Genomic DNA, 24,441 nt, shown 5'->3' with positions numbered 1-24,441 from the left:
GGCCCAGAGAGCAGGCAATGCTCCAAGGGGGGCTGAGCCCTCCCGTGAGCCCCCGCATCGCCTGCCGCCTCCTCCCGCCCGCCTGGGTTTTTCCATGGGGATCTTTCCATTTACCGGCCTCACAGGGAAAACGGCATCTTACCACCCCCCACACCGGAGACCAGCGAGTTGGGGTTTACTTGGCTCCCCCCAAAACGTCAGGGCACGCTGCCATCCTGGGGGAATGGGGGGGTTATTGAGGCATGTGTCCAAAGGGGCAGGCGGCTGCATGGGGTGCCCATGGGATAAAGCCTGTCAGGGACCATGATCCAGCCCCGCGGTGGTTGAGGGAAGGGCGCTGGGGTGGGAGGGGACCACTCGTGACCAGGAGCCAGATCTGGGCTGCTGCCCCCTCTCATCCACCTGTTTATTCCCCCGGCGCCGCCGGGGTGTATGCGGAAAATGCCACCATCTCCGCCAGCTCCAGGGCCTGAGGTGCTGCCGGCTGCTTCTCGGCCATCCGAGGTGAGGTTTCCCGCAGAGGCCAGCCCCGGATTTGGGGGGTGAGCAGGGATGCCAGTGGGGAGGAGAGCATCCCCCTCCCGGGGCTCACCACTCCGGTCCTCCCCCGCTCCCTAGATGGGCTTCCTGGCATATTCCCGGCGGTACTTGGCATCCACTCGCGTCAGGTACCAGGTGCCGGGGAAGAGATCCGCCTGGGAGCCGTGAGGAGCGTGGTCGGCTGCGGGGAGAGGGGAGTGTGATGCTCAGCGTGGGCCACCAGTGGGGGAGGCATCGTGTCCCCCCGTCCCCGCTCACCCAAGTGATGGGTCTCCTCCCGCCGCTTCATGATCTCGGCGAAGTCCTGGGGGGCCACGCGCTTGCGGGCGTCCAGGCGAGCCGGCAGGTCGGCCAGGCTGGAGACCAGCTTATCCAGGGGCGAACCTGTTGGCAGGGACCACCCCCCCCACCATGAGGTGAGACGGCACTGCCGGTGGTCCTAGCCCTGCAGCCCCACGCCGCCCTCTCCTCCTGGTCCCCCTCTCCTGCGGGGCTCACCGGGGGATGCATCCTGTGAGACGCGGAGGGAGAACATGCTGGCGGCCAGCCCCGAGCCGTAGGAGAAGGCGCCGATCCGGGAGCCGGCCAGGTCCCGCGCCGAGGATCTGCAGGGAGGGATTAGAGGGGTTCGAAGGGACTGGGGGGAGGATGGTGTGCGGGGGTTTCGGGGCGGCGTAAGGGGCTGCCTCCCGCCCTCTTCACAGACAGAGGAGCGTCCTGGGGCTTGGGGCTGGATTAAATGGCAACTCATGGCCACGCGGCCAAGAAGTCGTTCAGCAGCAGCCGCCCCACCGACCTCCGCACCAGCTTGCAGAAGGGCGTGTGGAAGATGATGAAGTCGTCGAGGGTGATGGGGATGCCTGTGTGTGGGGGGGGTCAGGGCCAGGGAGCACCAGGGCTTGCCCAAGGAGGGGCGGTGGGATGAGGTTTTTTTGTCCCCTCCTGGTGCCTGGCCGTTCCCATGGCTCCTTTGCCACCACCGGCGGCAGGGGACAGCCATTCTCCAGGGCATGACACGGGGGTTTTCATCTTCCCGGCGCTGACAGAAGGGCTCCAGCCAACCGGGATGAAAAGGCTGGCTGGGAGGCAGCGTGGGGTGGGAGGTGAGCGTGCTGGGGGTTACGTGCGATGAAAGCGTCCGGCCTCTGCTGCAGCGGAAGGGGGATGAGTGCTGGTGCCTGCCCCCAGAGCCATGGACTGCCCTCCCTAAAACGAGCCCGTCCCCCATCCCCAGCCAGATTTTGCGTGGACTCACTGTGCTAGGAGGGAGGCCAGGCAGCCGTACATGGACGGTGTGTACATGTTGCCGTTGCGGGAGGAGAGGAGCAGGGAGGGCTTGGTCTTCTGGTTGAAGATCTCCTGGCTGGCCGTCTGGAACGCCTTCTCCACCTCCTTGCTGGTGTAGGTGTCCTCCAGCTTCAGGTCGCTGCGTGGAGAGAGGCTGTCTCAAACCCCACATGGGCATGTCCCCGGCCGGGTTGGGAGGGACGGGGGACACAGCGTGGGGACCCACCGAAAGGGCTGCAGGCCCTTGTAGAGGCCGGCGGCCGTATCAGGGTTGGGGGTGGCCAAGAAGTCGTTCAGCAGCAGCCGCCCCACCGACTTCTGCACCAGCTTGCAGAAGGGCGTGTGGAAGATGATGAACTTGAAGTCGTCGAGGGTGAAGGGCCGCTGGATCCCAGCTGGAAGGCAACGCGGGGCTGTTGGCATCCGGTGGGGTGGCAATGGGCGCCCCAGGGGTGCCACCACTTACCCTGCTGCCACTGGCTCTCTGCCTTGCGGCGGTACACGGCGTAGCAGCGGTCCAGTGCCCGCAGGTAGCACTGGATGGAGAGCTGCCCATCCACCACCGGGTACTCGGAGGCCAGGTCCGGCTTGTAGAAGTCGTAGGCGTGCTCCATGTGGGTTCCCCGCAGGCCTGGGGGCACAGGGAGAGATGGCTGTCGGGGTAGGGGGTTGGGGGGGCGGGGATCGCAGCTGGATGGCAAGCACCCTGGCATGCCAGCCCTGGTGTCTGCTAGCCTCCCTGAGTCACTCTGTGGTGCCCACATGGATGTGGCCACCCAGCATCCTGGGGTGGCCAGCACCCGGAGCCACTGGGGCTGGTAGAGCAGGTGCTGCCAGAGCTGAGCAGCTCTGCCCAGGGCAGGGACACGGAGGCATGGCCCCAGGGACAGGGCCCGTCAGCTCACCATCCCCAGGGTCTCGCGACACCGACCTCTCTCCAGCACCAGCGGAGCGTTGGGTCCCACCAGCATGGCGATGGCACCGGCGCCTCCTGTGGGCCGCGCATTCCCCGTGGCGTAGACGGCGATGTCCCCACACACCACCACAGCGTAGCGACCTGGGGGAGGACAGAGGGGTCGGCAGGGCTGTCAGCGGGTGGGACCCTCCATCCCGTGGCCCTGGTGTGCTCCCATCCCCACACTGCTGGGTGTCACAGCCAAGGCGGGCAAGGAACGGGGCTGATGGAGAGAGCCTGGAAGGGCAGCAGCTCCCTTTGAGACTTGCCAGAGCATCTTTGACGTTTCAGACCACCTCCTACCTCTTTCCCCCATCCCATAGCACCCACCCCATGTCCAGCCCCTCCGTCCTCGCAGCATGGTCCCTGCCCACACCCACCATCCCAGGCGCTGGACTCCACCCAGGCGGCCGCGTTGAAGAGCGAGGCCGTGCCCCCGTAGCAGGCGTTGGTGGTGTCGATGCCCTCCACGTCTGTGTTGCCCGAGTCACGGAAGAGCTGCATGAGGACGGTCTTGACAGCCTTGGACTTGTCGATGACGGTCTCGGTGCCCACCTCCAAGCGGCCGATGGAGTCCCAGGAGAGGCGCCCACGCTCCACCAGTCGCTGCACCACCGTCAGGCACAGGGAGTTGATGTCCTCGTGGGCGGCGCAGAAGCCCATCTGCCGCTGGCCCAAGCCCCGCGTGTACTTGCCGGCCTCCACGCCATCGTACCGCTCCAGCTCCTCCTGCTCCACGTACTGGGCGGGGAAGTACACCTCCAGCGCCAGGATGCCCACGTCCTTGGGCCAGGTGCCCGTCCCAGCAGCACTGGAGAGGCTGCGGGGCAGAGGGAGCGGCAACGGTCCCACGGCGGTCCCAAGCCTTGGGGACAGGCGGTGGCCCCAGGAAGATGCCACCAGCAAGCGCCCCAGGCCGCGAGCACCCCAAATCCCCGCTGGTTCCCTATGCCCAGCGGTACTGCAGGGAGGAGGGAGAGCATCCCCTTCCCCAGCAAGGTTTAAGGGCACTGCCAGCTCCCCAACCCCCCCGCGGTTGTGCCTCCACCCCATCCCATCCACGTGGGTGCTCACCATGCCCTCTGCACGGCCATGGGGTGCTGGGCCCCCCAGGGTGCCCGCTCCGGCCCCGGCGGCACCCTCCTCGCCCCCCAGCAGCGTGCGGCACGGCTGACCAAGCGCAGCATCTTCGCCCCAGCCACGGCACGAAGAGCGGGACGGACAGTGGGACGGACAGCCGGACAAGCAGGATGGGCCTGGTGCTTTTATAAACTGTGCGGGCGACACGGCACAGCCCTCCCGGTGCTTATCAGCACGCTGGACCCCAGCGCTCAAAGGTCACCGAGCGCCAGCCAACACGACAGCGGAGCAAGCGCTGTCTTTGGAGGGGGGGACGACTTGCGAGACGTCTCTGTCTTGTGTCCCAAAGCCTGGGGACGCGCTCGGCTGGAGCCGGGGCTGGGCAGCAGGATGGGCTCTCCCACTGCCCTGGCCCCCCATGCCAGGGGATGGTGGCAGGTCTCGTGCCCGTGGCTTGCCGGCATGGCTGCGGTCACCACGCGGTGCTGTGTGGCCTCCCCGACTGCCTCCGTGGCCCTGGGAAGGGAGCAGAGGGCAGCCGGGGGCTCGGTGCCAGGACCATCCGTGCCGTCCAGGACGTGGTCCACCTCCATCACGTGCCATGGCTCCCGGGGGGGCAAAAAACCCCACGAGCTGGGTAGGGGCAGAGCCATCTTCAAAACAGCAGAGCAAACAGACACGTGATGCCTGTGGCAACACCGCGGTGACACAAGAAGGGACCTTTGGCCCCAATGCTGCTGTCAACATGGCCACAGGGCAGCATCACAGCCCCTGGACCCCCGTGGAGCCATTTGCACCTGGCGGGGGGGGACCCATCCCCACACCTGCACACCCATGACAGCTCCCATCCTCTCCCACATCTGTGCCCCCGCTCTCCTCCATGCCTGCACGCTGGGGACGCTGCTGTCCCCTACATCTGCACCCCAGGAACATCCCCTACACCTGCACCCCAGGAACATCCCGTCCTCCTGCCCTGTTTAGCACCAGAAGGCCGGAGATGAGTAAAACACGAGCACCCAGACGGCGGAGCTGGTGGCCCCGCAGCTCCCAAATGGCTCCACAGGCATGGGCAGCACGGAAGCCCTCGGCAGCCGGGAAGCCTGGGAAGCCATGGCAGCACTTGCTGTCACCCAGACGCCTGCGAGTGGACTGTAGCAGGGCTTTGCACCAGCACCAAAGTCAAGCAGCACTTGCATGCTTGGGGTTTTTTTTAATAGATGTATTTCTAGGTGTGGGGGAGAGAGGAGCAGAGGCGGCAAGGAAGGAGCATCGCCGGCGTGGGGTCCTCCCCGGGGTACCCCGCGGGCCGTGCTCAGTGCGAGGGGGTGAACTTGCAGATGTAGTGATGCTGCTGGGCGCAGTCTGCGCTGGACCACACGGTGAAGCCTGCCGGAGAGACGGGCCGGGGGCCGGCGGGGGCCACAGTGAGGACAGAGGCACCAGCCGCAGTCCCCAGGGTGGCACCAGTCCCACAGGTGGAGGAAGAGTTGAGGTGGGGGGGGGATGCCAGCAGACACAGTGTCCAGGCACTCACCGCTGAGGTGGGTCAGCACGCCGCAGGTCCCCCCTCGAGCCCCGTTCCCGGCCAGCCCGCTGGTGATGCTGTACTTGTCCCCACTTGCCCACTGCCAGGCCTGGCTCTGTGCGGGGAGAGGGGGGTCAGAGGCACGGCCTCGCTGCCCCCCAAAGCCCCGTCACCCCCTGCCTCACCTCACGCCTGTAGAGGCCGACCCAGACGGGCTGCGCACGCTGGTAGTAGGAGATGACCTTCTGCAGGGTGGTGGCTTCTCGGGGCTCCTCCACCCAGGCCAGGTGGGCGCCGGCGTGGCTGGCCTGGCACTGCCTCTGCGGGGAGAGCCATCAGTGCCGGCGCACCCCCGGGGAGACAGGGGGGGTGTCCCCGACCATATACATCCCCCAGCGGGCTTACCTCAGCTTCGTCCCAGGTGCGGAGCTGACTGAAGTACCTGAAGCAGCTGAGCTTGTAGTAGGACCAGCCCGCAGGGCAGTAGTCTATGTACCGGGCACCTGCGGAGGGAGGGACACGGGGAGGGATGGGGGACAGGCGGCATGGCTAGCTGGAGAGGAGCCTGGCTCCCTCCCGGCCTCGCTGGGAAAGCGGCTGCCCCCCGGGTGGTGGTACTCACTGGCCGGCCACAGGAGCCCAGCGCAGCCCAGCAGCAGGAGGGCGAGTCTGGCCGCTGCCACCATCCTCCGTGTTCCCGGCAGCATCCCCTGCGAGAGCTCGGGGAGGGTCACAGCAGGTCCCTCGGGGACAGGGGGTGCTGCCTGCACCCAGAGGGTGCAAACCCACCCTGCTGTAGGCTGAATCAGGCCCCCTCTCAGCCAGTGGCCCCACCAGTCCTCGTCTCGGCAGGAGATCCAAGCTGCTTTGTAGGGGACATGGGGAGAGCGCTGCCACGGGCACGGGGACCCCAGCCTTGCCCTGGCACCGGGTAGCAGCAGCAGGGGCCGGGGGGGCTGCAGGGACTACGTGCACAGCATAGCTTCCACACACCGCCCCCCCCCGAAGCTGGTAGCGCTGCCAGAGCCAGGCCGGGGGAGGCAAATCGGCCACATCAGCACCGTTCCCCTTTATCCGGGCTAATCCCCGGGCACCGGGGCCGATTTGCGGGCTCAGCTCCTCTTCCCCTCAAAGAAGCAGCGACAAAAGTCACCGCGGGGCTGAAAATTGTGTCATCGCAGCCTGGCCCGTCCAGCGCTCAGCTGCCAGGGATGGGACCGGCTCCTGCTCGCCCACCAGCCACTCTGGAGCGTCCAAAGGCCTTCGCCACCCCATGAGGGTCCCCTTCCTCACCTGCTTCTCTGGGGATCGGGAGAAATAATGGCTTCTCGTGGGTAGCTGGCAGAGGAGAGGAGCTGCCCTTTATAGCCTGGTGCTCCCCAGCATCACTGTTTGCCCAGCTCAGGTGATTCCACCATAAAAATCCCACTGCAGACCCTCCCTACCCCCGGCTTCGTTGGAAAGCCGCCCGGATCTCTACTCTGTTTACATTCAACGTTCTCCAGAAAAGACAGGAAGAACCTCTCCTAGTTGGTCAATAAACCCACCCCCCCTCCCCCTCAATTAGCACTAATTACTGATGCAAACACAGAGATAACCTTGCATCAGAGAGCAGCCTGGGCAACCAGGCAGGGATGCTCACTGGCCCAGCCGTGGCTTAACTGGGGGCTGGCAGGGATGAGCCCCAGGGAAGGCTGTCCGGGTCCTGGTCGGAACATCCCTCTGGTGAGTGGCTGGGCTGTGGGTCCCACCTGCTGGCATCTCCCATGTCCCCGGCGGAGGGATGGCAGCTGGCTGGGCCCCGTGCCCTGCCCAGCACCGCCATGCGTCACCCACGCTCCGCCCTTGTTTGATCTGCCTGGGGATGTTTGCGGCAGGATGCGGGACGCGGGAACAGGCTGCGGCCGAGGGCTGGCAGGTGCCATCAGATAGCAGTGGGGCTGCTGGGTGACGCAAGGCTTCGTCAGCCCACGTCCCCGCAGGAGGAAGGGGCAGGTCCCGCAGCAGCAGCCGCCCCCCTCCCCGACTGCCCCTACCCCATGTGGGGAGCCCCCAGCCCTGGCCCGGGGGTGGCTGCTGCTGGCACAGAGCCCCCATTCCCAGCAGCTGGAGCCTTTTGGCACAGTTGGGCACAGCCTTCTCCATCTTGGTACTCGCTCCTCAGCCCTGGGGTGTCCCCTTGCAGTGGTGGGAGGCAGCTGAAGCTCCTCTACCCTATTTATTCGACCATGTCACTCTGGAGCATCGCTTGGCCCCCAACATACCAAAGCAGCTTTGAAAGCTCTTCCCGGCGCCTGTCCCGTGGTGTCCTGCAAAGCTGCCAGCTCCTACCCAGCACCCTGCTGCTGCCAGCTAAGACCAGCTCTCCTTCCCCCCGTCCTCTCAAAGACCCTTGGAGGAGGCCACCGGGAGCTGCCCAGGAGCCACCCACCCACAGAGGATCCTGCCCCGGAGTCAAGCTCCTCATCTCCCACCACTGAGGGCCTGTAGACGGCTGAAGCTGGTGCTTCTGGCTGTCAGGCTCCATCTGTGTCCTCCAGTCCCTCTGGGATCTCCCACCGGCTCCCTGGCAGCAACGTTTGCTGAAACTTGCTCCCACAGGGAGCAACTCCCCACCAGCCTGCAGAGGCAGGTCTAGCTTTCACCCCAGGCAAGGAGGAGGATCAGACCCAGCTCCTTCGCCCACGCAGCCGGGATACCGATGCTGCTACTTCCCAAGACCTCCCAAAGGCTCAGGCAGCTTGCTGGGCACCCCCCGGGCTTCAAAGGGGTAAAGCCTTCTTGTGTCCCAATGCAGCTGCTGCCCGCTATCATTTCCCCTGAGAGAAACAACCTCAGAGAGGAGATCTGCCGCTCTACCGGGGAAACTCTTCAACCACAGCAACCCCCACCCCAGAAGACAGGACTCCACCCTCATTTTTTGAAAAACCATGAAAACGTTGCCCAAAGGAGCCTGAGGCTACTCCATTACTCCTCGGTTAGATACGGGACACCCCAGCTCCCTGCCTGGCTGGTTCAATTAAGCTTATTTGGATGCAACACAAGTTTCCACAAGCTTCTCCTCATCCCGGGGAGGGGAAGAGGCATGTGCCCTCCCCAAGGAGATGCCGCTTCAAGTCTCAGCCTGAGCACCAGCAAACCTGGCATCGCTCCGCCAGAGACAGCAGAGCTGGCTAAACTTTGGCACAGATGCACAACCTGTGGGAGAACGTGGATGAAAAGCCTGCCGGAGGGTTGTACTTGCCAAGCTGGCTCTGCTGGAAGATAAAGGAGCTGCGCTGTTTGAATACTAAACCCTCCAAATGCCCCCAGCAGCTTTATCCCTGCTAGGCATTGTAATTCAGCTATCGGCTCCATCCCGAGTCCGCAGTGGGAGCTGGAAACCAGCCAAGGGAGGGCTAATGGAGCCCAAGGGAGCTTCGGTCGCACCTCTCCCTGCTCAAAATACAAGAAGGCAGCCACTGTCACTTTGTTCTCCGATTGTTCAGGTCAAACTTTTCAAGCCTGAAAACAGCACAGAGGAGCCATGATGTTTCGAGGCTGGAGAATCGCACATCTTCATGGCATCGGCTACCAAGCCAGAGCCAGGAGGACAACCTCCGCTCCAGGGATGAGGGTCCTCCTCCCAGGTGGAAGAGCAGTGATCGGCTCAGGGAAGCAAGCAGGACTTAAAAGGGCAAGCGAACCCACAGCCCCACTAACCACCGCCTGACCCACGCTTGCCCACAACCTTTCTAAAAAGCCCCACAAAAGCCCCAGCCCTTCTCCGCCTCCCGGACTCCCAGGCAAGCGAGAGCTCTTACTCAAAGCATCTCAAAAAAGCCCCATCCCAGTCCCTCCCTGTCCTTCCCGGTATGGCCAGCTGCTGGGAACGGCTAACCAAGAGACCCAGAATCCTCCTGCTAGACCTGAGTTCAGCTGCTTTCAGCTCCCAGGATGACGGAGCCAAGTGGTGGGGCTTGTGGGGTGCTGAGCCACAGCACAGGGCACCCTTGATCCCCAAAAATCTCTCTCCCGACACGGACTGCAGAGGTTTCCTAACAAGCCCTCCCTTGCCAGGGCTCAGAGCAGCTACCGAACGCCGGTAATTCCTCTACAATCCAGCAGCTGTGCTGGGATAGCCAGGAAGACAAACAAAAACAGCAGACGCCGGGCACATACTCTTTATTCTGGGGATAAAAATTGCTTATACATTTTGCAGCAACTATTTTTCATAAAAGACTTTTATAAAAAATGTAAAAATAAGCAAATATTTTCCATTATTAATATAGGAAAATGCTGCTGTGTGAATGGTTACTCTACAACTTACGAGATAAAATACCACCTTAAGGAGATATTATCTTTACAAGTAGTTAAAAAAAAAACAAACAAAAAACAAAGGCAGGCAGAGGGCCATCGTATTGACACGCCAGGCACGAAACTGGCTTCATTCCACAGAAAGCACTCATCTCGTAAAAGGTAGCCACATACATAAAAAGGCACTTGGTTATTTGGGGCTAACGAGGAAAAGCCCTTTGTTTCTTTAGCATCGCTGTAGCAACACTTCATTATTTTGCAGTGAAACATGTACCTGGACAGACCTCCAGGAGCTTGGGGGCTCCTGCCTGGAGATCTGAGTCGGTTGCAGCTAAACTTCACAGGACGCACTGCAGCGAGCGTGCCGGGGAAACGCTGTGCGCGTCGTAAAAAGCAGTAACTTCAAGAATTAAAAACTTCAGCCCAAAACAACGGCTCCGGGAACCAACTCCTCCTGAGGCCCTGCCTTCATGTACCATTGAGTCAAACGGAAAGAAAAAGCTTTTACTCTTGATTAGAATGGAAAGAAACATCAGAGAAAATACTGTACACGGTAGGATGCTGAATGGCCGCTGCTGGGAGGGGAGCGGCTTTCTCTGTCCTTTGGCGGCAGCCGACAGCCCCGATCTCTTTGGAACACGCGTCTGCAGGGTTCCCCCGAAGAGGTAGGAGCAAACGATCCCCAGAAACGTTCGCTTCAATTGCTGATTCAGAGCCCCTTCAGGGAAGCATTGCTCTTGCGGACAAAGCAGAAAGAGCGGCTGTTTGTCCATGGTCAGTGACAGCTGGCTTCTGTAACTCCAAAAATATCGGGGGAGCTGCAGGACAAATGGCACTACCATCCCGCAGAGCAGGTGGGGCACCTCGGTTGGGAAATCGCGACACGGGCTGAAGCTGAGAGCAGAGGACAGCCCCAAACCTGTGAACCAAAGCACATTAGGCACTGGTTTCCGAGCTGTTTGGTCTGCCGCCTAAGGGTGGCTCCTGGCTTTGGGCCCGCTCTGCCGCTGCTGGAAGCCTGCTCGGGAGCCAGCGCTGCAGCCTCCTTGCTGGGAAGGGAAGACAAGGCAGCCCTGTCCCGGGGCTGGAGCGAAAAGGGACGCTTTTCAAGGGGCTGGGTGCCGTTCCTGACGCAGAAGGACATGCACTGCAACATGTAACGACGTCCTTGACGCTTCTTGGTGATACCATAAAGAGGCAGCATATGGTATTTGGAGGACAGAACACACAGCCACCCTTGGATGGAGGGGAGTACTGTGCAAGAACGCTGGGAGCTTGTCTTACCAGGTTTTGAAATGCTCGTGCTCATCCCAAGAGCTTCCCAAAAAGCCGGTATCAATTGCAGGGCATCTCTTCCGGCATGGAAGCCCATGAAGGTGGTCATGTACACGCCTGGCAGGACGGGGGGGGCATGGGGAGGGTAGTGTGTCAAAATGGTCAGGCGTGTCTCAGGGAAGACATACAACACGGGAGAGATGCGCCTACAGGCCACCACAGGGGGAAGACCAGGTCAGACCAGCGTTTTTGGGAGGGAAGGGGGGAAAAGAAAAAAAAAAAAAAAAAAAAGAAAAAAAAAAGGAGACCTAAGAGAAGACTATATGCATATATAATCTCACAATACCTCGGGGGCAGGCAGTGAGAACACTAAGGGGTGTTAGTGGGTCTGCATAAGACAGAGGCTCTCAAAGAGGAAAGGGTGAAAGGGTGAAGCTGCGTGACAGAAGGTGTCACTTGACCTGCAGGTGTTTTGGGAATTCTGGCTCGCTTGCTGAGCAAGAGCGGCCAAGGGAAGGAGGGGCCTAGGAATGTGGGCGCAGCTCTGAGCTGTGTCAAGACAAGGCAACTTGAACTCAAGGAGAACTAGTAGAAGGTGCTTCAGAGAGAGGTTATGTAGGTAACAAAAGGAGTAACAAAATAAGGATACAAAGCTGGTTTTGGCTAAATTTCTGGAGAAACGACCACGAGATGCGTTAAGCTGAAGAGCTCTCTCCCCAGAGAAATGGTGGAACACATTTAAAAGCAGACTGGAGAATCCAGTGCAGACAGCGATCACACCCAAGGTGCACGGGAGTTGGTTAGAAGTGACCCGGCCGGTCTTCTCCACCACCAGCTTCTACAGTTCTCTGTTTAGCATAAAAGCATACAAGCCTACAGCGACAGCAGTCCCTCCAAGGAAAGAACAGCCTGGGCTCATTAAGACTCTTGGATACTAAAATGGTTCTTCATTTCCATCCTGGAAGACCTTCATGAGTTCTGGAGTCCACTTTCATTGGGCTTCACCTTGGCCAGCCTTCAGGCATACACCTGCATGTTGTTCCGCTGCTGCTCCGTCATGTGAGCGGCTGCCGGCCCGCGCTGGTTGTTACTGGGACTGGTTGCCACATCAGACCAGTCAGAGGCAGAGTGTGGGGAGGAGCTTGACCACTGGTCCGGAGATTCGGGCGACGGAGTCAGGTATGGGTGCTCCCCTTGTAAGTGCCGGTTGTGGCTAGGAGTCCGTTCTGTGGCCGAGGAGTAGCAGCTGTGCTGGGAGGGAGGCGTGGGGTACTTCCCCATCGAGCTCTGGAACTGGTGGTAAGCCGGGAGGACTGTCTGAGCCACTTGCCCATCCTGCTGAGGGATGGCAGCCATGGAGAACGAGGCGCTGGGCAGCTGAGCTAAATCCGGTATCTGGTACATGGAGCTAAGAGGCCCAGCCATGTTCTGAGCGCAGTTTGACTGGGCCTGCTGTGGCAGTGCTTGCTGGTTTATGCCACCCTTGGGAACCAGCTGGAAAGTCATGATAGGGGGCAGAGACTCCCTGGACACTCCCAGGTGCTTCGTATCCGCTTGAACCAAACCGCTCTGCTGAGAAACACTGGGGTGCGAATGCATCACCTGCGGCACCATGCCAAACATCTCGTTGTACTGGGACTCGTTCACCTCCATACGGTTCATCCACTCGGTGGAAACGTTGGCTGGCCGGAGCCTGCCCAGCCCGCTGTTGGGAGGGGTGGTTCTGTGCTGTGAAAGGAGCTGGCTGACGGACGGGAGCACCGTGCTGGATCCACGTCCTAAGGGCTGCATCTCGTGGAGGTTGGAGAAGGACATTGTGTGCGCAGCCTGCACCGATGGAGCGGTCAGCAGCGAGCTGGGCGATGAGTGTAACACCCCCGGCGACGGCATCACGGGAGACGATGTCGGTTCGGATGCAAAAGCATGGGGCGATTCTAGGGAATCAACTGGTGACAGGGTCACTGAGCTCTCCGAAAACTGCCCTTTGCTCTCACTGAGGGACTTCTTCCTTCTCCTCTTTGCATCTTTGGTGAGGTTTGTGGGCATGATGCCTTTGGCATTCGGTTTTCGTGACTTCTTGCTTAACGAAGCGTGCTTCAGATTGAGGAAGGACCTATTCGGGCCACAGATGACCGGGGAGAGGGCAGAGTTCAGCATGGCGCCGGGGTGCCCAGCGGGGCTGTGCGCCACATTGTACTCGTTGAGAAGCTGGACTATGTCGTGGTGCATCCGGTCCTGGGCCACATCTCGGGGCAGGCGGTCCATGTGGTCCGTGATGTCTCGATTGGCAAAATGGTCCAGCAAGATTTTTGCTGCTTCGAAACTGCCTTCCCGAGCGGCAAGGAAGAGCGGCGTCTCTTCCTGAAAACACAGAGAAATAAGTATTTTAGCGGCTTCACCGTGGGGGAACTGACTTACAGCTAACAATCCCTAATGGTGTGGTAACACTTGGAAGCACTGTTTAATGCAGTGTCGCATTAATCGTATCCAAGAACAACCCAGCCTGAGAGGTACCCATTGAAAAGGGCAGATTACAGGAGACGATTTCGTATGTGGCAGTGGAGCACATGGGCTAAACCATCCCACCAGGAAGTGCACTATTCTGCCATGGGTCCTTGGAGGAGCCATGAAAGTACCCGGTGCCTTTATCCCATTGTCCCCTATGAGGGAAAGGTACAAAGGACTAAAAGAGCCCAGTAAAGAACTGCAGTTTGTTGGTAGCTCTAAAATCCATTGAGCCATACATAATAATCCAAAAAAGAAACTGGAGGCAGAGGAAAGAAATCAAAGACTAAGACACAGCAAAAAGTGACAGTGAAGCTACAGGAGGTCTGCACAGAGGGGCTTCTCCCCCATATCCACCCTGCACTGAGATCCCTGGAAATGTGACAGGACGTGATTGCTGCTGTGCTGCCAAATCTATCTCTCCGCTGACCAGAATCCAGCTGCTCCACACCAGCAGCACTTCACCCTGGTGCTCTCCCACACCATTGACGGACTATTGCATTCCTTTTCTGCAAAGAAAGCAGGACGGCATTGATGCCCAGGACTTGGCCAAACAAGGAAGAGAACTGCTCTCCCCTATCAGAAATCCTACAAGACATCCAGCACTCGGGAAGAGTCCCAGTCACAGTTTGGGTTTGGAAGACCTGCACTGAGCACCCAGTTTCAAAACTCTGAACTTAGTTCACTACCAACAGCAAAGAGACGCTTTGAGTTAGGAAGCACAGCCATGCTGAGCACACCCAAACCGTACCTTGTTATCCTGCATGTCTCTGTTGGCTCCATTTTTCAGCAGCACTAGTGTTGCTTCCACGTTGTTGACAGCAGCAGCCCAGTGAAGAGCAGATTTACCTGCAGGGAAACCCGACAACTTCAGTAAAAAAACCCAAGGAGTTATTTTCTAAAGCACCAAAGATGGACAGAGGGAAGAAAGCAACTGCAGTGCAGCTCACAGCACGTCAACATGTCCTGAAGTCACGGTTACGCTTTGGAAATCACCGTGCTGTGACACATCCCCATATTACCAAGATGCAATGGGACTTTCAGCGCTTGCTCTGGGATTATTTTTTTTTTTTTTAAATAAACTATCCACAGAGTCATGTCTGGAGTCCAGAAAATGCCAGTGTCTCCAACCTCATATTTCTTCTGCTTCTCTGCCAGGGCCGTCTAACCAAGCCTGCAGTCTATTACTGCTGGGAGGACTTCTGCAGGAGAGCCCAGTGTCTGATTTAACTACAGAATTTACGAGCAGCCCAGACTCCAGGAGAGCAGAAGCCCACCCCCTGCTTGCCTGCACCACGACAAGTATGTGCCCAGCCCAGTCCATCGTGTTCACATTACCGTGGTCATCTACGGCATTCACATCTGCCTGGCAATTAATTAGCTCGGCCACCATTCCCTCCACAGCCAGACGCGCAGCCAGAATTAACGGGGTCGTTCCATCGTTCATCCGAGCATCCAAGTCCGTCACTCTGTTACGGATCAAGATCTGGACAACACAGGAAGACAGATTATTTTTTTTTAACACCGCTACAGACCAAAACTGAGGATTTGGCAGAAACTCAAGAGAAAACTTTATAGTGAAAAAGCAGCCTGAGCACTGCAATGCAAGGACCCAGATCATAGGCGAAAGGCAAACAGAACAAATAAATATGTGCCGGATGATTCAAGCATGCTGAGTTCTTCAGGCTATGAATACCTGAGGAAACTGGATGTAAAATACAGTTTCACCTGGCCATCACACTGCGGAAGGCAGGAGAGCAAGGCTGTGAGTGACCAGAGCGCAGCTTGGCCAGGCTCATATAATTACAGAGCACAGCTGCTCTAAAAGGGGTTCTTCAGTTGCTGTACCTGGAAGACACCCTGGGCATCAGCAGCTACAGCTGCATGCAGGGGAGTCCGTCCCATGTTGTCCCGTGCATTAGCATCCGCACCAGCATCCAGCAAACGTTTCGCAGCATCTGCTCTTGAGTAACGGGCTGCCAAGTGCAGTGCCATCTCCCCGGTGCGGTCTGTCTGGGCCTGCAGGTTGGCGCCTTGATAGATCAAATCCGTTATTATATTTGCTGAGGAATCTTCTGCATCTTCATCATCCTCGCTGATATCGGAGCCGCCCGCCCGCAGAGATGCCAACATAAGCGGAGTACATCCGTCTGCAACAGAAGAGATGATATTGTGATGGTGCTGACGGTGACAGCAAAGGAAAGGAAAACCTCTGACAATCCTCCCCCTTTGAGTACCTATAGCTACAGATAATCCCTTCAACCACTGCAACCCAGAGCTGCTCCCTGATCTTAAAGCCCAACAGGGTTAGCGAGTTGTTCTCCTTCCAAGTAGGGCTTTAAAACCTACTGCAATCCCAAAGGAACTTAAGACACTTCTCAAATGAGTAAGATCATTATAAAGCAAAAAACTTTGCTGCTGAAGTGAAAAAATTCCTCAAAATGTAAAGGCTACCTAAATTCCTAGAGAGAAGGAAGGGCTATAAAAACCAAAGACTTCAGATGACTATTCACGTGGATTCACGTACCTGGGGAAAAGAAACAATTGACAGAGAAAAATTAATGGACAACTAGCCACCGACTACTGGTGGCATTTTGCAGATATTAACCTGAAGCAAAGCGCAGACAAAAGCCTTCATATCTATTACACACCAAGGTCTTCGTGAGAAGGATCCTGAAGTTGTGACAGTGAAGCACTCAAAGCTGAAAAATGCCACAGGATGACTGCCTGAACTTACCTCATCTCGCTTTTAATAACGCCCGTGACCAGAGCCCTAAACAAACTGCTCAAGCACACTCCGTACCTTCACAGACGCACACCATGCAGGAAGGGACTATGGAACAGGATCCAACCCAGTATTAGTCACTGCTGTACCAGGAGCATCCTCCACACGCACAACGCCTTGCTCCCCACGCACCCCTCCACCACAGCACGGACTGCTCACAGATACAAACTGCTGGAAGTCTCACACAGTTTGAGTGCTTTGGAAGATACTGGGCTCGTGTCTCTCCACAAGTCTCTCCACAAGTCTTCAGCGATGGGCTCACACTGATGGGACAATGATGGAACTATGGCTTCATAGTCAGAAATACAACTGGAACCTATACCTCGCCAATAATCTATCAGATGGCTAAGCAGATGTTAAGGTATGTTTAGATGAGTAGTAAATGCCATTGCTCTCCTTTTAGTCTCATGGAAGGACTCTCTGTATTCAGAAATTCAGCAACAAAACATGTTGAGAGGTATCTACAGTGGTCCTATACTACTATGTCCTATACTAAGCATTGGGACAGGCTGTCCGGGGAAGTGGTTGAGGCACCATCCCTGGAGGTATTTAAAAGCCGGGCAGACACAGTGCTTAGAGATACAGTTTAGTGATGGGTTTTGTCAGAGTTAGGCTGATGGTTGGACTCGATGATCTGAAAGGTCCCTTCCAAGCTGGGCAATTCTATGATTCTATGACAACCACAAAAGCTAAGTTCGCATTCATCCAACCAGGATTCCTGCATTGTCACTGCAAGGGAAAGGCTCCTCCAAATCTCTACTTGAATGTCGCTCCCTTGGATGAACCTCCCTTTCCCTCTGCTGATTAGAGAGGGCGGTCAGGAAGACTAGCTCATGGTGTTGATTTTTCACCCTTGTTAATACCCGCCTCAATGCAGTACAATTAAGATTTAAAACATCTCCACATATTTTCAGCAACCCATCCAATGCCAAGCGCTTCCGTTTGAGCAGACTCTGAACATTACAAGATATTCACTACCTAAAAACAAAGAGTTCAACTGTAGAGGCTAATGCTTGCTCACTGATTTTACTGCTCTACTCCAGGCACATCACAGGCACCTAGAAAGAAAGAGGGACTAAGACAGCAGCAGGAGTGGGTCACTCAGTGCTAAGGACCCCACCAGAGTTGTGCAAAGGTGAACACAAATCCTACTTCTCCCAGCAGAAATTCAAGACAATCTTTCAGCAAGTGCCTGATTTATTCCATGGACAAGCAGGGGACCTTCCCAGACCCTACAAACAGCTTCCCTGTCTGCAAAACTCTCAATCTACAGCGCACCATCTACACTGAATGAAGTGTGGGAGGCCTGCAGAAAGCCGTGTGGCAGAATTAGGATTCTATGCACAGAAACAAGATGATGATCTTCTATTGAAAGTAACATACAGAGCTCTAACGCCCTGACCCACTTCCCAAATTCTGATCGCCAGGCTTTTCCAACACTCTCTTTTTCTTTTTTTTTTTTTTTTTTTTTTTAGAGCACTTCCAAAACTTTCATGCAATACAATTGTAGAAACCTATCGTTCTCCCCCGGGAACGGTGTGGAGCCCCAGCAGAAAGCAGGGCTGTGGCCTCCAAGTCTGCTTCCCAGGCAGGCTGGCAGCAGCATTCTTGCTCCTCCTAGCGGCTTGCAACCACAGGAGACACAGGCTTTTCACCGAGCTACTTCCTCAGGATTTTTTGGACGGCGGCGAAGCGTTGACGTACGGGCCTGGGTCCAGTTCCAAGATCCAGTCCTCTCTATAGACCCTCTTGCCTCTCAGCCAAGGCTATACCTCCTTTTGTGCTTCTCTCCCTCCCACCGCTGGCTCTGCTTCCTTGTCCCAAATGAATACTTCTCAGTATTCAAGTCAGGCTGTGGGCTCCTCCGTACGGCCCCGACACAAAGAGCAGAGAGACGGAGCACAGAAAGGACTTTTCCTTTTCGCCAGCACCACAGCCCTGGGAAAACCACTTGCAGGAAAGGTCTCGCTTGCTCAATCCCTGCAGTTGTCCTGGATGGATCAAGCCTAGTCGCTCTGCAGGGACACAGCTATAGTATGTACTAAATCCTTGGAAAAATTAGCTATTGCCCTCCGAAAAGTCTCTCAGGTATGTGCAGCTCTTTTCAGAGCTTTGTAAGTTGGCGCCACATGGGTAGTTTTCTGAGGCTAGCAAAGAGCACATCCAGCTAGACCATCACAATTAAGCGCTTGATGGACTACTAGAAAAAAAAACAGCCAGGGACACAATGTCTTTTTTCCTCCTTCCAGCTTGTTCTCTGAAATAGCTGGAAAAGAACCCAAAAGGATCCAGCTGGAGGCAGACACACAGCATGGAAAATTCCAGTCTGAACCACTGAAGTTTTAGTAACTGAAAAAGAGGGGCATATAATAGGGACAGTTCATCAGTTTTAATTATAGGTGGTGTTACCAGTTATGCCTGTAATTGCATTACCCTGGTTACACACTCACAATAACTCCAGTGAAAAGAATGTCCTCACCACTCTGGGGGACACAGAGAAAGAACAGCGTGAGGAGACAAAGGTGACAGCAGCATTTTATATAAAAAAAAAAAAAATCTTCTGTTTGCTGTCTTTCAAGAAGACAGCCCTCGAGTAAATGTAAAACTCAAGAGTGAGATGGTAAAGCCAGAAGTTCGCCAGGCAGGTACAACTGAAGGACTCATACAGGCACAACATACTGAAAGCTGAGATGTAAAGAACCCACCGGCAAAGTCTCTAGGCAACACTTCTGTAAGAGACTGGACCTCTTGGATCCCCCTAAACTCGAGAGACAGCAGAAAGTGCTGGATTAAGAGAGGAAACAATCCCTTGGCACACCGAGGCGGTTTGACTTGCCTCTCCCTCTCTCTACTGTTCTACCTGCCACCTGGACCTGTGGCCAGGATCTAACTCGCCCAGTTTCAGATGGCTCCAGCCCAGACACCTGTACCCAAGTCAGTCAGCCTCAACACCCTTTGTAATTAGGAGCAGTGAAGCATTACTGGAGCGCGAGCCATCTAGTCTTCAGGAGGAATTCCTCTTGAGACAGACATGAACTGCCTCTCAGAAGCGCCTATTTATTCCCTCTGCCTGCAAAGGAAGAGGAAGGTGGCCAGGGCAGAGGAATAGCTACATTGAACTGTGAAGAATCCTGCCCCTCCTTGCTATCCCATTCCTCCAACACTTCTCAGAGTTTTTTTAAAATGATTTCTTCCCCTGACAGTAATTCAGCTGCTCGCTTCCGATGCCTCAGAGGGGGACAGCTTACAGCAGCTCGCTGCAAGCTTCACGGTTGCATCTGTACAGCAGGAAAGCAACTCACAGGTCAGTGTTAGTCCATTGCTAGCGTCGAAAAAAGCTTTGAGTGAACTTGAAAATAAGCAGTCCAAAGTCTTAAGAATGTTACTGCCTGCACTTGGAAAGCTTTTACCCTGCCACACAACTAGAAGCTTCAGTTGGGGAAATAAAGAAAAGCTTAAATTTGGCAGAAACTGATGGTTTACGTTCTCACACTCGTTACACAGAAATCCCTCCTTCCCTGTGCTTTGCATTTAGGAGAGCTACCGGGTCAATGAGCAGAAAAGACAATAGAAGGAAACTAAGAGAATGGGCCCAGTCATTATTAAATTGCATGGAAATATTCCCACAAAATACAATAAAAAACAATTGCAGCAATATCATCAGAATCACCTCTCTCCATATGAACGAGAGCCATGCTTGCAGCTCTTCCAACCGGGATAAAATTCTTGGTCAACTCTCTCCTCTCAGAACACAGGAATCTGTTATTACCAGATGACCCTCCCAGTCCCTTACCAGGTTACGCAGCTTTAGTGCTACACTTATTTTTATAAATAAAATGCAGCAGAGCATTCTTACTGCATCTAGTAATTTGAGACTGAAAGAGAGCACGCCTGTGTGCGTGTTACAGAAGTCTCCTTCAAAATTCACAGTTGTGTTACAAATTCCATGAGTCGATCACTGTAAGCTGAGGACATAAATCAGTAAATAACTAAAAAAATAATTAACAATGTGCTGCATTGCCGCTCTGTTCCAGCACAGATGTCTCACACACTGCTAATCAGGGTATACTGTCTGCCAGAAGTCATTTTATACAGGAAAAGGCCATCCTCGCTTCCACCCCAGATAACAGACACCTCAAGTATAAACCCTCGTAAGTTGGTCCTCAGTGAAGTCTGGCATAAATCTCTGCAGTGATCCAGCTGGAGAAGCTGGGGTTATTTCCAGCACAACTACGCATTCCAAATTTCTGTCCCAATGGCATTCTGACAATATCTTTTAGGCATGCATTGTTACCAAGGAGATCCTATAACTGTAGTTCCTACAGGTTCTTGCTAAGTGAACTCTTTTTCTCCTGGTTACATGATATTCCATGTGCTACAGACCATGATCCAATCTCCAGCTTTCTTTTCTGGAATGCACATGAGCTTTCCTTGAGTACCATAAAATTTCTGCTGGTGTTACTGTATACTCCACATAATTTTTAAACGTTAGCAATCCCAGCCATTGGAGACAGGGGAGGGAGATCAGTGGCTGGGTGGCAGGACACACGGATTCTCAGGGTACTGACCTGGCCCTCTGACATTGACATCCAGAACATCCACCTCTTGATCTGCTTGAGGCGGTGTAAGGGCTAGTGACGTGCTCCCACAGACGTCTGCTGCCTCCAAGTGCTGCTGTGTCCACTGGCGCTGATCTATCTGCTCATCCCCTTCCGGGAGCAAGGCTTGATCTTCAGCCTGAGCACAAGGAAATAAGCAGTTGCTTCAAAAGGCTCGTCAAGAACTGAAAGTTCTTGGGTTTTTTTTTAGTTTTGTTGGGGTTTTTTGTTTGGTTGTTTTTTTTGCTTTTCTTATTGTTTTGTTTTAAGCTAACGAACATTTACCTCTGCTTTGCATTCTCAGCTTTCACACTCCCACCATATATTACCAGGCCTGAACTGCAAGACACTGCACTATCATTAACCTTCCCTTCCCTTCTGATGCAGCAGGGCCTGAGTAGGGAGAGGACACCAGAACAGAAGTTACCTGGTTTACTGGTCTGTGGTGGCAGTGCTCACTCGAGGATTTGCTCCTCAGATATCATTAGTTTCATATTATAAACCCCTAAGCGAAGGGAGGTTTTGAGCAAGAGGCATACTCTGGAAGTTAAACACAGCTGTCCTCCTCACTAGCAGTTTCAATTTCAGGCAATATTCAAGTCTTGTAGCTCCTTACCTTTGCTCTCTTTGGCTGAGGTCCACCATCACCCGCCCAGTGTTCAGTTGGTCCAGAATCTGCCAGGTTCCCCTCCGGTATCTGGACTGAGAGATTTCTAACAAACAAGAAGAGCATGTCACTTTGCAGGCTGAGCAGGTGCTGCTACTGGTACTTAGACTAGGCTGCAGAGACCAAGGATGGGATGCTTGCAAGTTTCGTAGCTTGCAAACAGAGGGACCAAGAAATTAGAAATCTCAGGCAGCCAACAGTGGCATTAAATGCATTTACAACTGCAAACTTGTTTAATTCAGCGGAAAGCCAAAACTGCATAAATAGGATTCTTCTTTTGAAACTTTCCATTATTTCTGAGTCATGTCTTTAAAACACTGAGCTAGATGTATTAAAAGTGCACTGTCATCTATCAACCTACAAACATCTCACCTATGCCAGGAGGATCAGATTCCTTACTAGGATTTTATAGACTACAGTTAATTAAAGTTCTTCTGTCCAAACCAGATGTATTAAGATTTAGAGAAATAGGCTAGAAGTTCTAGCTTAAAAGGCAGCTTTCTCTACGGAGCTGAGTGCCTTTAATGAAAGATTCACACACCACATTCTCAGAATCCTCTAACACACTAACGAACACACTGTCAGTGGCCTAAATGCAAACTTACTTGAGTCCAACAGCATCTTCCCCCACTGGCTCTCTGCGCTTATGATTACTAGGATCTCTGCGCAGAATAAAGCCCTCTGGGAGCCACAGCGAACCGTGTTTGCGCTTACGCTTTGCCATCATCACACCCAAGAGAAGAATTAAGAGGATGATCAAAGCTGCCACAGCAAGTAGGTAAAGCAACTGGGTCTTCGGTGGTAACAAGGGTTCACCTAAAAATTCCGGTTAAAATACAGTGAGATTAACAAGGAGGAGACAACGATCTTCAACCTACGTATTTTCTTTTCTCAATCAGAGTCTTCCCCTCAGAGAGAGTATTATCTCTTCACCATGACGCATTTAGAGCAAGGCTTGAGGAAGTTTAGGCTCTGCTGCAACTTTTGTTAGAACACATCCTGTCTTTCTGGCTTCCCTTGATCCTGGTTTCTCAAAATATTTTTTAGAGTATGTGAGTGCTGAACTGAAGATCTTGCTCCTTTCTCAAAGAGTCCTGCTGGCTGAAGACAGCCACCCTGAATCAGTGCAGAGAGAGCTGACCTGCATAACGATATGAGCATGACCCAACGAGGAATAGTGATATTACCAACGTTGCAGCTGAGCCTCAGACTGAGGGAGAGGGGAGCAGAAATCAAAGGGATTACATATTGCCAGAGGAGAAAACATCTGGTAGACTGAGGAATGTCCCCCATCCCTTCTCTCTAATGGCGCCTTTTTCATTGAATTCATGGCTTAGAGCACAGGAATGATTTTTAGTGCAGACAAGATCACTGCAGTGTACGGCACGCTGCCACAGCACATGAGAGATTATTGTTTCTGCAGGTATTAAAATGACTAGGATCCAAACTTAAATGCCCTTAGTAACCTTACTTAAATGCCCTTACTACTTACTAACCAGATATAAGCGTATTGCACATACATACTTCTATAACTGGGGATGAGTAAGTCAGCTCTCAGAAACCACACTGAACAGTGAGAAATACTGACAATGATCAATAATCTGATCATGAATTTTTGCAAGCCCGAGTTTGCTGACTGCCTTCCTCTACAAGCAGTTTTCCCTCTGCAATTACTTACTTTGGACAGACACGAAAGGATAGGGCAACATGCCCTTGATGGCCTGAGCAGCTAAGAGAGCTGCAGCAGCTTCTGTGTTCTGAAAGCATTGCTCCGAATCCTCTGCACACTGACGGTTGTCAATCTCCAGGAACACCCTGGTGCTGCACAGACACAGTAAAAGGGCACAAAAGTCAGTGACAGAAACTTTTGCCAAAGCTGCAGCCTTTTAAGTTAATCCTTCCACCCCAGCACTGACTTTGGCAGCTCAATAGCTTTACATCTCCCTATTAAAAAAAAAAAACCAAACAACTAGACTACAGCCCTAGAAGGTCTAGAGCGCCCCAGATACCCACAAGCAACAACTACCAGCATAACAAGGCCAGAGGAACACAAAGGCATCCACTCACCCAATGACCTCTTGCTCTAGTTCTCTGTGCTTGCGAATGACCGCAAGCGATCGCCGACTTCGTGCTGCTGATTTCTCCCCATAGTATGGGAATACCATGGGGTTTCCCTGGGAGTCCAGCTTGATTCTCAGATTGGTGTGCAGAAGAGTCCCCAAAGTGCGCAAGAAGCTGCGAACGTCACCCAGCAGCTCGTCAGGAGGCATCAAGACCACAATGATTAGGGTCCCTTCTGCCAGCTTCTCAGCTTTGTCACCAGCACAGTCCAGGCCGTCCCAGCCACACTCCTCACTGTTACAGCCCTGGTCACAGCGGCCATCTGCGTAGTGATCTGCACAATACTTGTCATACCTAGAACAGCGAAAGGGTTACAGGCAGCACATAGGACATACGCATTCTGTACAGTACACCTTGCAGTCTAGGGGCCAAGGCCTGACACTCTTCATAATCATTTGAGGTAAAATAACATTCATATCCAGGATATAAGGAGAAGAAATATAACCCCAGGATAAGCTTGCAATCCTGCAGGGTGGTAGAAAGCACAGAACACCTCAAGAACAAGCAGTTCAACTCTGGTACCAGTGGAAGAGAATGGTTTATTCCGTTTACTAAGATAAAGTTATAACACCTCCTGCCTCACCGAGGGAGAATCATCCCAGCAAAGCTGCAGCACTTATCACAGAAAACAGAAGAGGAAGAAGTGCCATGACAAACAAGCTGGAAAACTCATCCAAAGGTAGCAAATACAGCTGGGATAAAAATACAGGTATTTCTGGTACGGAGTGAAATTCAGAACAGGAGGCAGGACTAAAATCTAGTACAAAGTGAGATGCCTCCTATCTACATTTCTGCAGAAAGCAAGGC

General features: G+C 54.4%; 3 protein-coding genes across 6 annotated transcripts in view; all 3 read right to left on the bottom strand.

The window, feature by feature from the left end:
- Nucleotides 1-375: 375 nt before the first annotated feature.
- HMGCS2 (3-hydroxy-3-methylglutaryl-CoA synthase 2) lies at nt 376-4,044 on the bottom strand. 2 transcript variants are annotated; one of them, XM_063343668.1, is made up of 9 exons: nt 3,857-4,044; nt 3,163-3,602; nt 2,733-2,884; nt 2,294-2,480; nt 2,054-2,222; nt 1,796-1,966; nt 1,039-1,145; nt 799-924; nt 376-721 (listed from the first exon to the last, which is right to left on the bottom strand). In XM_063343668.1, exons 1-9 carry the CDS (start codon nt 3,967-3,969, stop codon nt 615-617), a joined length of 1,572 nt encoding a protein of 523 aa, XP_063199738.1. In that variant the 5' UTR covers nt 3,970-4,044; the 3' UTR covers nt 376-614. The 2 variants fall into 2 exon arrangements, with proteins under 2 accessions (XP_063199738.1, XP_063199739.1); XM_063343669.1 differs by having other exon boundaries at nt 2,294-2,458; nt 2,759-2,884; nt 3,857-4,042.
- A 1,015-nt stretch (nt 4,045-5,059) lies between these two features.
- Nucleotides 5,060-6,764, bottom strand: REG4 (regenerating family member 4). Of its 3 annotated transcripts, none has more exons than XM_063344518.1 (6): nt 6,681-6,764; nt 6,010-6,249; nt 5,793-5,890; nt 5,573-5,707; nt 5,397-5,502; nt 5,060-5,248 (listed from the first exon to the last, which is right to left on the bottom strand). In XM_063344518.1, the coding sequence occupies exons 2-6, from the start codon at nt 6,092-6,094 to the stop codon at nt 5,175-5,177; spliced, it is 498 nt and encodes a 165-aa protein (XP_063200588.1). In that variant the 5' UTR covers nt 6,095-6,249; nt 6,681-6,764; the 3' UTR covers nt 5,060-5,174. The 3 variants fall into 3 exon arrangements, with proteins under 3 accessions (XP_063200588.1, XP_063200589.1, XP_063200590.1); XM_063344519.1 differs by having other exon boundaries at nt 6,010-6,097; nt 6,681-6,735; XM_063344520.1 differs by having other exon boundaries at nt 6,010-6,187; nt 6,681-6,715.
- Nucleotides 6,765-9,536: 2,772 nt separating this feature from the next.
- The window catches only part of NOTCH2 (notch receptor 2), a 91,097-nt gene continuing 76,192 nt past the window's right edge, over nt 9,537-24,441 (bottom strand). The window contains exons 25-33 of the mRNA XM_063342901.1: nt 23,581-23,928; nt 23,192-23,334; nt 22,119-22,329; nt 21,463-21,559; nt 20,817-20,985; nt 15,312-15,613; nt 14,802-14,949; nt 14,215-14,312; nt 9,537-13,319 (exon numbers count right to left, since the gene is read on the bottom strand). Of these exons, the coding sequence (XP_063198971.1) occupies nt 11,976-13,319; nt 14,215-14,312; nt 14,802-14,949; nt 15,312-15,613; nt 20,817-20,985; nt 21,463-21,559; nt 22,119-22,329; nt 23,192-23,334; nt 23,581-23,928 (2,860 nt within the window). The 3' untranslated portion in view covers nt 9,537-11,975. The remainder of the gene's footprint in view (nt 13,320-14,214; nt 14,313-14,801; nt 14,950-15,311; nt 15,614-20,816; nt 20,986-21,462; nt 21,560-22,118; nt 22,330-23,191; nt 23,335-23,580; nt 23,929-24,441) is intronic.

This window comes from Chroicocephalus ridibundus, chromosome 8, assembly GCF_963924245.1.
Source record: "Chroicocephalus ridibundus chromosome 8, bChrRid1.1, whole genome shotgun sequence".
NCBI lineage: Eukaryota > Metazoa > Chordata > Aves > Charadriiformes > Laridae > Chroicocephalus > Chroicocephalus ridibundus.
This window is presented reverse-complemented; position numbering and strand designations above follow the sequence as displayed.